The sequence below is a fragment of the Homarus americanus genome, unplaced genomic scaffold (genome assembly GCF_018991925.1).
Source record: "Homarus americanus isolate GMGI-L3 unplaced genomic scaffold, GMGI_Hamer_2.0 scaffold47345, whole genome shotgun sequence".
Taxonomy (NCBI): Eukaryota; Metazoa; Arthropoda; class Malacostraca; order Decapoda; family Nephropidae; genus Homarus; species Homarus americanus.
The window spans coordinates 22026-35100 of NW_024746369.1; the positions used below are offsets into that span (position 1 = coordinate 22026).

The 13075-nt window shown below is 38.7% G+C and overlaps 1 protein-coding gene across 1 annotated transcript; it reads right to left on the bottom strand.

The window, feature by feature from the left end:
* Positions 1 to 8773: 8773 nt before the first annotated feature.
* Positions 8774 to 9356, bottom strand: LOC121879218 (gastrula zinc finger protein XlCGF57.1-like; the record flags this gene model as incomplete). The annotated part of the gene is made up of 1 exon (XM_042385812.1): positions 8774 to 9356. A coding segment is annotated over exon 1 (303 nt), but the record flags the coding sequence as incomplete, so codon positions are not given.
* Between the last annotated feature and the right edge of the window lie 3719 nt (positions 9357 to 13075).

The following is a 13075-nucleotide window of genomic DNA, read 5'->3' on the forward strand; positions in this document are numbered from 1 at the left end:
AGTATGTTCCTCAAGCAGATGTGAACAACACTATATGAAGTGTGTGGCCAGACATATGGCCACACACTCTGGCAGTATGTTCCTCAAGCAGATGTGAACAAGACCAAATGTAAAGTGTGTGGCCAGACATATGGCCACACACTCTGGCAGTATGTCCCTCAGGCAGATGTGAACAAGACCAAATGTAAAGTGTGTGGCCAGACATATGGCCACACACTCTGGCAGTATGTCCCTCAGGCAGATGTGAACAAGACTAAATGTAAAGTGTGTGGCCAGATATATGGCCACGCACACTGGCAGTATGTCCCTCAGGCAGATGTGAACAAGACTAAATGTAAAGTGTGTGGCCAGACATATGGCAACGCACTCCAAAACTATGTCCTTGACTGTGTGAAGATAGAACCTGAATATTAACCCCCAAGTGCAGTACAGAACAGTACAGTACAGAAAAGATCAGTACAGAACAGAACAGTATAATATGGATCAGAACAGAACAGTATAATATGGATCAGAACAGTACAGAACACTATAATATGGATCAGTACAGAACAGTACAGTACAGTTGTCCCTCATTAATGCTCCAACTGACATACAGTACAGTACAATACTGTATAATAAAGATCAGTACAGTACAGGGTTAAAGCTTCACATATAACAAAGACAATGTTGAATCTTGGTCAAACAAACACTAAAACAGTCACCAGGAAAGTGATCTGGACAATAAATACTGACTCCAGTTCACTGTATACACAATGTAATAAACTAGTGACCCAAATTTATATAAAATACTCATCTCTATGAGTTATTGGCAGTCACCTTCAACCCTTGCCATCATGTTGTTTAATAATTTTATATCTAGAATCATTTCCAGCAATAATTACGGTCATAAAACAGTAAATTATCATAAATATTACCTTGGCTCCTCCCCGGGCGTCGTCCAGACCAATCTAACATTTTGATCTCAACTCAAAATATAAACCAGCCATGGAATCTTCTGCTCATTAAATTCCATAAATACAAAACCTATTATTTTAATGCTTCTTTACTCATAATGAATTTTAGGGCAATTACAGCAATATTAATTTAGTACATCCACATACAGTATCTGAAGACCAGCCATTACTGTACACATGTTCTACAATATTGGGGTTGTAATAAAATATTCAGCAATAGTTTAAATACTTATATGTCATTCTGTAAGATATTAATGTTTGTGGCACATCATGGCCAAACATAAAGTGTATACAGGCAGTCCCCGAGTTACGACCGTCCGACTTACCATCACCCGCACTTATGAACGGGATCCCAATACATTCACCACAAAAACTTGTAATTAAAATCCCGTTTTTTTCATTATTTTCATCATTATATTTTGTTTAACATCACTTTATTTACATTATTTTTTATGCATGGGATATTATTGTTGTTTTGTATGGGCTTTAACCTAGCCTAAACTATGGGCCCAGGAACTTATCCCTGTTGTAAGTTGGGGACAGCCTGTATTAACATAAAACTATATATTCAGGTGCACAAAATTAATGACATTCTTGTAGCAATCATTTTTTAAAACACCATTGCTAGATAAACACATGCCAGTACTATTAGGAAAAGTTGTATATAAGAACAGCAAATATCTAAATACTGTATGTTAATTTAAACAAGTCTTCTGCTTGACATGATCAAATAACTAATTTTAACCCAGAGTTTGACATTTCAGCATTGGCTACTTTAAGAAAATGACTGTTCAAGGATGAATTTATATATAACCAAGAAGAGTTACCTAACTAAGGTCCAAGATGCTAACTGAACAATATATTAAACATGATATTATATACAGTTAAGAGGTGTTAAAGTTCATCTGCCCCATAACACCAGCTACTATATATGAACCCTAACCATTATTTACCAGACAATGGTACCATATATCTGTAAGTGATGAAAGAATATATTTAAAACATGAATCAAAACTACCAACCAAATGTCTACACTAAGGCCATGGTAGAAGAAATTTACATTTTAAGATCAGATAATTATAACTTGTGTTTAATATCTATAAAAGTGGCATTTGTCACTTGTCTTTATTTCTGCTACATTCATGGAGTTTGTTCAAGTGGTTTTATATTGATGTATATCACTGTATTGAAGTTTATGTGGCACATTTACCTTCTGTTAAAGTCATTCAAACATTTATTGAATTCTGTTTTTATCATGCACAAGTTTATGACATTTGAGAGTACTCTTCCGGGAGAAACATTTCCCACATTCCTCACATTCAAACTCCTTTATACCACTGTGTCCAAGAATGTGTGTCTTGAGATTACCTTTTAGTGCAAAATGTTTCCCACATTCCTCACATTCAAACTCCTTTATACCACTGTGTCCAAGAATGTGAGTCTTCAGATTACCTTTTAGTGCAAAATGTTTCCCACATTCCTCACATTCAAACTCCTTTATACCACTGTGTCCAAGAATGTGTGTCTTGAGAGTACTCTTCAGAGAGAAACATTTTCCACATTCCTCACATTCAAACTCCTTTGTACCACTGTGTCCAAGAATGTGAGTCTTCATAGTACTCTTCTGAGAGAAACATTTTCCACATTCCTCACATTCAAACTCCTTTATACCACTGTGTCCAAGAATGTGTGTCTTGAGAGTACTCTTCAGAGAGAAACATTTTCCACATTCCTCACATTCAAACTCCTTTATACCACCGTGTCCAAGAATGTGAGTCTTGATAGTACTCTTCTGAGAAAAACATTTTCCACATTCCTCACATTCAAACTCCTTTATACCACTGTGTCCAAGAATGTGTGTCTTGAGATGACTCTTCCGTGAGAAACATTTCCCACATTCCTCACATTCAAACTCCTTTATACCACTGTGTTCAAGAATATGTCTCTTGAGATGACTCTTCTGGGAGAACCATTTTCCACATTCCTCACATTCAAACTCCTTTATACCACTGTGTTCAAGAATATGTCTCTTGAGATGACTCTTCTGGGAGAACCATTTTCCACATTCCTCACATTCAAACTCCTTTATACCACTGTGTCCAAGAATATGTCTCTTGAGATGACTCTTCCATGAGAAACATTTCCCACATTCCTCACATTCAAACTCCTTTATACCACTGTGTCCAAGAATGTGTCTCTTAAGATGACCCTTCTGTGAGAAACATTTCCCACATTCCTCACATTCAAACTCCTTCATACCATTGTGTATAAGTAAATGTGTCTGAAGAGTAGACTTTAAACAAAACTGTTTGCCACATTCCTCACAGGAGAACTTTTTATCTCTGCTTGACATTGTGAACTTCAACTTAGTTACACTTGGTCTTGAGATGTGACATCACAGTATCTGAAACAAAATATTTTGCCTTAGATAATATTCTTATAAAAAGTACAATTTATAAATGAAAACTACAAATGACTAAATCAACTTGTGCAAAATGAAAATATTCTAAAAGTAATTACAAAGGTTTAATTACAGCTAATGAGGGTTTATGACACATCGTCACCCAGTGACGGACTGGCTCATCGGGAGTTTGGGCATATTGCCAATGGGTCGGTGAGCCAGTGGGCCAGTCGGTCTTAGATACATGTTAGTGAACAAAGACTGGACAACATCCAACATTTTGGTGACTATCAGTATTTAGCATGGTGCACCTGATGATCTTTATAGCAGTAGAATCTGTGGGGAAATAATGGTACTGTATTCATATTTTACACTCCTAATTCAAATACATCTCGGGTGTTCTAATAATCTATAGCCCCAGTACTGTACAGTGTCAGGTGGGGAGGTGGTGCGGTCTCTCTTGCTACAGTGTCTGGTGTTGGGTCGGGCCAAAGGTAATTGTACTCAAGAGGTTAAGTCAAGTGATCTACAGCTCTTCTTATGGAATATGTACTTGAATCATATTACAAATGTTATCCCTCAACACCATAATTACACACAGGACTAAATGCTCACCTTTTTCTGTACAAGTTGTCAGTCAGCGTGTTATATCAGCCTGGGGTAGTCTGTGGCAGGTTATAACAGCCTGGGGTAGTCTGTGGCAGGTTATAGCAGCCTGGGGTAGTCTGTGGCAGGTTATATCAGCCTGGGGTAGTCTGTGGCAGGTTATATCAGCCTGAGGTAGTCTGTGGCAGGTTATATTTTTTTTTACAAAACACAGATGATGACCAGGTAGTTGACTCAATCGTCACGACTGCCTGGAGTGCACAGGAAGGTTACACCATTAATTTACAACTATTAAGTGAATATTCTGGGTATACACCAGTATATACATACAATATATATAATATACCAGTATATATCTATAAGTATATATTATACGGTAAATAAAGTGATCAAGTTTGTGTTACTTACTGTACTGTGTCTAGTTATTACCTTAACAAGGACATACATAGGTTAGGTTTCTTTGGTTGGTTAGGTTAGGTTGTATGGAGGAAGGGTGATAACTCCACCACTCATTTCCGACGGATATGAAGGTAAAATTCTTAGCACCGACGCCATTATCATCCCGGACCAACACATAACAGTTCATTATAACCATTAAACAACTCACTCCTATATTAAACTCTATAAAATATGTTACTAGTATTATAATCAACACACTTACCTGAATTAGTCATTATCCAATAACTAATAAGGTGATAATTAGCCATAATAATAGGAAGAAGTTCTGCCTCACTCGTGTTTGTTTACAATAGTTTTGGTTGTTGATCACCAACATGCCGCAATGGTCTTAGTGTGTTAATAAACTAATTTAATGACTTATATTATGATAAATTAACTTTACTACGATGAAAAAATAAAATAGTTTTATATTGTATATTAATGTTAGATATATTAATATCTTTTGGTAATAATGTAAGGCGTTCATCATTTTGTCCTGTGTTCAAGTCCCACAGCCTGAGAATAAAACGTGGTGTTATTTAGTGTTTTTTACCAATTACTGTTCCTCCTGTACTAACACGGGACAGTTAAGGTGATAATTAATTAATAAAATACGGAACTAAATGCCAGAATAGCAAATAAACAGATAAATGGTGAAATAACTAAACAATAGAGTATCGTCCTCGTCTTGGTTTTGTTGTATAAGCGACGTCTATCAATAACACATCATGCCAAGCTTAAAATGATTTATTTTTCAGCATTTATCTGCTTACTAGCCGTTCGGGAGGTCAATAATTTACTTTTTTACTTATTAGGAATAGTATTATCCAGAATTTATCCAGGAAAGTGTAACAATAGCATAAAACCTTCCCTAATCTGTTATGGGAAGCGACATGAGGCCAGGACTTACTGGTACTTACTCTCATCCTCTTCACCAAATGATTGACTCGTTAGCCGCTTGGGCGATCGGTCACGTCTCTGTTACTTTTCCTTTTCTTTCATCCTCTTCACCAAATGAGTGACTCGTTAGCCGCTTGGGCGATCGGTCACGTCTCTGTTAGGCACTGTTGGCAAGTACTGGGCTGAAAATTAAACTCAAGGGTACGGAATTCGGAGAAATGTCCTAGCGTGGATAGTAGACTTCCTACATGACCGCAAGCAGTGTGTGGTGATTAATGGCACGAAATCATCATCCGTACCTGTCACAAGCGGGGTACCACAGGACAGTGTATTGGGCCCGCTGTTATTTGTTTTTCATAAATGACATGCCTGACGTTGTACACTCCTCCATACAAATGTTTACCGATGACGCCGAGTTATTTCGCGAAATCAAGAACCAAGCGGACTGTGAAGAGCTGCAGAAGGACCTCTGTGGGCTCCAAGAATGGTCGAAGAAATGGCTGCCGAGATTCAATGTCACGAAGTGTAAGAGGATGCACCTGGAGCGTACCAACGGTAAGGAGGCGTATCATATGTCCCAATGGGATGAAGAAACTGCACTAGTTGAGACTGAATGTGAGAAGGACCTAGGAGTGTATGTTGACAATGAGCTGAAGTTCTCGGGCCATTGCGAGAAGAAGGTAAATCAGGCAAATAAATTATTGGGTCTTATAAGAAGGTCGTTCAGATATCTGGACGGTCCGTCCCTCATAACGATCTTGAAGAGTGAAGTGCTTCCCCATCTGGAGTACTGTCACCCCGTCTGGTCCCTGAGAAAATGTTCAAAGGAGGGCCACCAGACTGGTGCCTGCACTATGGCACCTCAGCTACCCTGAGAGATTGGAGCGCCTGAACTTGTCTAGCTTATACTACAGACGGGCAAGTGGGGATCTAACTGAGGTGAATAAGCATCTCAAGGGGCACTACTCAGTCGAGTATCCTTACCTGGAGCTGGCAGACGCTCGCCCCACAAGGGGTCACAGCTCAAGGTTGAAGAAGCCACAAGTCCAGAAAACTGTGAGGGCAAACTTTTTCGGAGTGAGAGTTGTGAATTCTTGGAACAATCTACCAGAGTGCTGTGACGGCACCGAGTGTGAGCTGTTTCAAGACCAGACTTGACCAACAATGGAGCAGGTTCAGGTACATTCAGGAGCCAGTTCAAGGCCAGTACTTGCCAACAGTGCGTAACGCAGACGTGACCGATCTCCCAAGCAGCTAACGAGTCGTTCAGTGGTGAAGAGGATAAAAGTAAAAAGAAAAAAAAAAGATTAATCAATAACTGATTCTCCAAACTCTGACTGTCCAATCATGATCTGTTAGGCCTCAATATAAGCCCAACATGACCCTATTGAGAGGGAATACGTTAAGCCGCTCTTCTCCCTACAATCCATCACAGGCATAGTGAACTGGCTGAAGATATATCCACCCAAAACTATGATCACTTTCATCCTCGTCCACACAAGTATCGTCGACGTGGACTTATGGTCAGCAGATATAATGTTGTCTTTTTTAGCATTAGGTTAGTATCTGAGGTGGGAGATGGCCTGCACTTCTCTTCCTGTAAACTCAGTAACTGTCCCAATGCTAACTTCCCTCAACACTACTGCCTTGACTGTCCCACTGTCAGGGACCTCCTACCACAGGGAGAGTCACTGAGCACTATGTCACCTCCTACTTATACATAATAATTTAGATTTAATTCTTGTATGCTACCCACTCTTTGGTGGTGCTAACTCCCAGTCCTTAAATCATATAAATATTGTCTCCATACCACAAGTTATAGTGTGTTCTGCGTGACACGAGTACCAATGTAATACACTGGTACCCGTGTCTCTCGGGACGCAGTAGGACTTGTAATATGGAGACAATATTGATATGATGTCAATAAATAATATATTATGATTCCAGTTCACTGTATACATACTGTAATATACAAGTGACCCAAATTTATACAAAATACTCATCTCTATGAGTTATTGGCAGTCACCTTCAACCCTTGCCATCATGTTGTTTAATAATATTCTATCTAGAATCATTTCCAGCAATAATTACGGTCATAAAACGGTAAATTATCATAAATATTACCTTGGCTCCTCCCCGGGCGTCGTCCAGACCAATCTAACATTTTGATCTCAACTCAAAATATAAACCAGCCATGGAATCTTCTGCTCATTAAATTCCATAAATACAAAACTGATTATTTTAATGCTTCTTTACTCATAATGAATTTTAGGGCAATTACACCAATATTAATTTAGTACATCCACATACAGTATCTGAAGACCAGCCATTACTGTACACTTGTTCTACAATATTGGGGTTGTAATAAAATATTCAGCAATAGTTTAAATACTTATATCTCATTCTGTAAGATATTAATGTTTGTGGTACATCATGGCCAAACATAAAGTGTATACAGGCAGTCCCCGAGTTACGACCGTCCGACTTACCATCACCCGCACTTATGAACGGGATCCCAATACATTCACCACAAAAACTTGTAATTAAAATCCCGTTTTTTTCATTATTTTCATCATTATATTTTGTTTAACATCACTTAATTTACATTATTTTTTATGCATGGGATATTATTGTTGTTTTGTATGGGCTTTAACCTAACCTAAACTATGGGTCCAGGAATGTATCCCTGTTGTAAGTTGGGGACAGCCTGTATTAACATAAAACTATATATTCAGGTGCACAAAATTAATGACATTCTTGTAACAATCATTTTTTAAAACACCATTGCTAGATAAACACATGCCAGTACTATTAGGAAAAGTTGTATATAAGAACAGCAAATATCTAAATACTGTATGTTAATTTAAACAAGTCTTCTGCTTGACATGATCAAACAACTAATTTTAACCCAGAGTTTGACATTTCAGCATTGGCTACTTTAATAAAATGACTGCCCAAGGATGAATTTATATATAACCAAGAAGAGTTACCTAACTAAGGTCCAAGATGCTAACTGAACAATATATTAAACATGATATTATATACAGTTAAGAGGTGTTAAAGTTCATCTGCCCCATAACACCAGCTACTATATATGAACCCTAACCATTATTTACCAGACAATGGTACCATATATCTGTAAGTGATGAAAGAATATATTTAAAACATGAATCAAAACTACCAACCAAATGTCTACACTAAGGCCATGGTAGAAGAAATTTACATTTTAAGAGCAGATAATTAAAACTGGTGTTGAATATCTATAAAAGTGGCATTTGTCACTTGTCTTTATTTCTGCTACATTCATGGAGTTTGTTCAAGTGGTTTTATATTGATGTATATCACTGTATTCAAGTTTATGTGGCACATTTACCTTCTGTTAAAGGCATTCAAACATTTATTGAATTCTGTTTTTATCATGCACAAGTTTATGACATTTGAGAGTACTCTTCCGGGAGAAACATTTCCCACATTCCTCACATTCAAACTCCTTTATACCACTGTGTCCAAGAATGTGTGTCTTGAGATTACCTTTTAGTGCAAAATGTTTCCCACATTCCTCACATTCAAACTCCTTTATACCACTGTGTCCAAGAATGTGAGTCTTCAGATTACCTTTTAGTGCAAAATGTTTCCCACATTCCTCACATTCAAACTCCTTTATACCACTGTGTCCAAGAATGTGTGTCTTGAGAGTACTCTTCAGAGAGAAACATTTTCCACATTCCTCACATTCAAACTCCTTTGTACCACTGTGTCCAAGAATGTGAGTCTTCATAGTACTCTTCTGAGAGAAACATTTTCCACATTCCTCACATTCAAACTCCTTTATACCACTGTGTCCAAGAATGTGTGTCTTGAGAGTACTCTTCAGAGAGAAACATTTTCCACATTCCTCACATTCAAACTCCTTTATATCACTGTGTCCAAGAATGTGAGTCTTGATAGTACTCTTCTGAGAAAAACATTTTCCACATTCCTCACATTCAAACTCCTTTATACCACTGTGTCCAAGAATGTGTGTCTTGAGATGACTCTTCCGTGAGAAACATTTCCCACATTCCTCACATTCAAACTCCTTTATACCACTGTGTTCAAGAATATGTCTCTTGAGATGACTCTTCTGGGAGAACCATTTTCCACATTCCTCACATTCAAACTCCTTTATACCACTGTGTTCAAGAATATGTCTCTTGAGATGACTCTTCTGGGAGAACCATTTTCCACATTCCTCACATTCAAACTCCTTTATACCACTGTGTCCAAGAATATGTCTCTTGAGATGACTCTTCCATGAGAAACATTTCCCACATTCCTCACATTCAAACTCCTTTATACCACTGTGTCCAAGAATGTGTTTCTTAAGATGACCCTTCTGTGAGAAACATTTCCCACATTCCTCACATTCAAACTCCTTCATACCATTGTGTACAAGTAAATGTGTCTGAAGAGTAGACTTTAAACAAAACTGTTTGCCACATTCCTCACAGGAGAACTTTTTATCTCTGTTTGACATTGTGAACTTCAACTTAGTTACACATGGTCTTGAGATGTGACATCACAGTATCTGAAACAAAATATTTTGCCTTAGATAATATTCTTATAAAAAGTACAATTTATAAATGAAAACTACAAATGACTAAATCAACTTGTGCAAAATGAAAATATTCTAAAAGTAATTACAAAGGTTTAATTACAGCTAATGAGGGTTTATGACACATCGTCACCCAGTGACGGACTGGCTCATCGGGAGTTTGGGCATATTGCCAATGGGTCGGTGAGCCAGTGGGCCAGTCGGTCTTAGATACATGTTAGTGAACAAAGACTGGACAACATCCAACATTTTGGTGACTATCAGTATTTAGCATGGTGCACCTGATGATCTTTATAGCAGTAGAATCTATGGGGAAATAATGGTACTGTATTCATATTGTACACTCCTAATTCAAATACATCTCGGGTGTTCTAATAATCTATAGCCCCAGTACTGTACAGTGTCAGGTGGGGAGGTGGTGCGGTCTCTCTTGCTACAGTGTCTGGTGTTGGGTCGGGCCAAAGGTAATTGTACTCAAGAGGTTAAGTCAAGTGATCTACAGCTCTTCTTTTGGAATATTTACTTGAATCATATTACAAATGTTATCCCTCAACACCATAATTACACACAGGACTAAATGCTCACCTTTTTCTGTACAAGTTGTCAGTCAGCGTGTTATATCAGCCTGGGGTAGTCTGTGGCAGGTTATAACAGCCTGGGGTAGTCTGTGGCAGGTTATAGCAGCCTGGGGTAGTCTGTGGCAGGTTATAACAGCCTGGGGTAGTCTGTGGCAGGTTATATCAGCCTGGGGTAGTCTGTGGCAGGTTATATCAGCCTGGGGTAGTCTGTGGCAGGTTATAGCAGCCTGGGGTAGTCTGTGGCAGGTTATAGCAGCCTGGGGTAGTCTGTGGCAGGTTATAGCAGCCTGGGGTAGTCTGTGGCAGGTTATATCAGCCTGAGGTAGTCTGTGGCAGGTTATATTTTTTTTTACAAAACACAGATGATGACCAGGTAGTTGACACAATCGTCACGACTGCCTGGAGTGCACAGGAAGGTTACACCATTAATTTACAACTATTAAGTGAATATTCTGGGTATATACCAGTATATACATACAATATATATAATATACCAGTATATATCTATAAGTATATATTATACGGTAAATAAAGTGATCAAGTTTGTGTTACTTACTATACTGTGTCTAGTTATTACCTTAACAAGGACATACATAGGTTAGGTTTCTTTGGTTGGTTAGGTTAGGTTGTATGGAGGAAGGGTGATAACTCCACCACTCATTTCCGACGGATATGAAGGTAAAATTCTTAGCACCGACGCCATTATCATCCCGGACCAACACATAACAGTTCATTATAACCATTAAACAACTCACTCCTATATTAAACTCTATAAAATATGTTACTAGTATTATAATCAACACACTTACCTGAATTAGTCATTATCCAATAACTAATAAGGTGATAATTAGCCATAATAATAGGAAGAAGTTCTGCCTCACTCGTGTTTGTTTACAATAGTTTTGGTTGTTGATCACCAACATGCCGCAATGGTCTTAGTGTGTTAATAAACTAATTTAATGACTTATATTATGATAAATTAACTTTACTACGATAACAAAATGAAATAGTTTTATATTGTATATTAATGTTAGATATATTAATATCTTTTGGTAATAATGTAAGGCGTTCATCATTTTGTCCTGTGTTCAAGTCCCACAGCCTGAGAATAAAACGTGGTGTTATTTAGTGTTTTTTACCAATTACTGTTCCTCCTGTACTAACACGGGACAGTTAAGGTGATAATTAATTAATAAAATACGGAACTAAATGCCAGAATAGCAAATAAACAGATAAATGGTGAAATAACTAAACAATAGAGTATCGTCCTCGTCTTGGTTTTGTTGTATAAGCGACGTCTATCAATAACACATCATGCCAAGCTTAAAATGATTTATTTTTCAGCATTTATCTGCTTACTAGCCGTTCGGGAGTTCAATAATTTACTTTTTTACTTATTAGGAATATTATTATCCAGAATTTATCCAGGAAAGTGTAACAATAGCATAAAACCTTCCCTAATCTGTTATGGGAAGCGACATGAGGCCAGGACTTACTGGTACTTACTCTCATCCTCTTCACCAAATGATTGACTCGTTAGCCGCTTGGGCGATTGGTCACGTCTCTGTTACTTTTCCTTTTCTTTCATCCTCTTCACCAAATGAGTGACTCGTTAGCCGCTTGGGCGATCGGTCACGTCTCTGTTAGGCACTGTTGGCAAGTACTGGGCTGAAAATTAAACTCAAGGGTACGGAATTCGGGGAAATGTCCTAGCGTGGATAGTAGACTTCCTACATGACCGCAAGCAGTGTGTGGTGATTAATGGCACGAAATCATCATCCGTACCTGTCACAAGCGGGGTACCACAGGACAGTGTATTGGGCCCGCTGTTATTTGTTTTTCATAAATGACATGCCTGACGTTGTACACTCCTCCATACAAATGTTTACCGATGACGCCGAGTTATTTCGCGAAATCAAGAACCAAGCGGACTGTGAAGAGCTGCAGAAGGACCTCTGTGGGCTCCAAGAATGGTCGAAGAAATGGCTGCCGAGATTCAATGTCACGAAGTGTAAGAGGATGCACCTGGAGCGTACCAACGGTAAGGAGGCGTATCATATGTCCCAATGGGATGAAGAAACTGCACTAGTTGAGACTGAATGTGAGAAGGACCTAGGAGTGTATGTTGACAATGAGCTGAAGTTCTCGGGCCATTGCGAGAAGAAGGTAAATCAGGCAAATAAATTATTGGGTCTTATAAGAAGGTCGTTCAGATATCTGGACGGTCCGTCCCTCATAACGATCTTGAAGAGTGAAGTGCTTCCCCATCTGGAGTACTGTCACCCCGTCTGGTCCCTGAGAAAATGTTCAAAGGAGGGCCACCAGACTGGTGCCTGCACTATGGCACCTCAGCTACCCTGAGAGATTGGAGCGCCTGAACTTGTCTAGCTTATACTAGAGACGGGCAAGTGGGGACCTAACTGAGGTGAATAAGCATCTCAGGGGTCACTACTCAGTCGAGTGTCCTTACCTGGAGCTGGCAGACGCTCGCCCCACAAGGGGTCACAGCTCAAGGTTGAAGAAGCCACAAGTCCAGAAAACTGTGAGGGCAAACTTTTTCGGAGTGAGAGTTGTGAATTCTTGGAACAATCTACCAGAGTGCTGT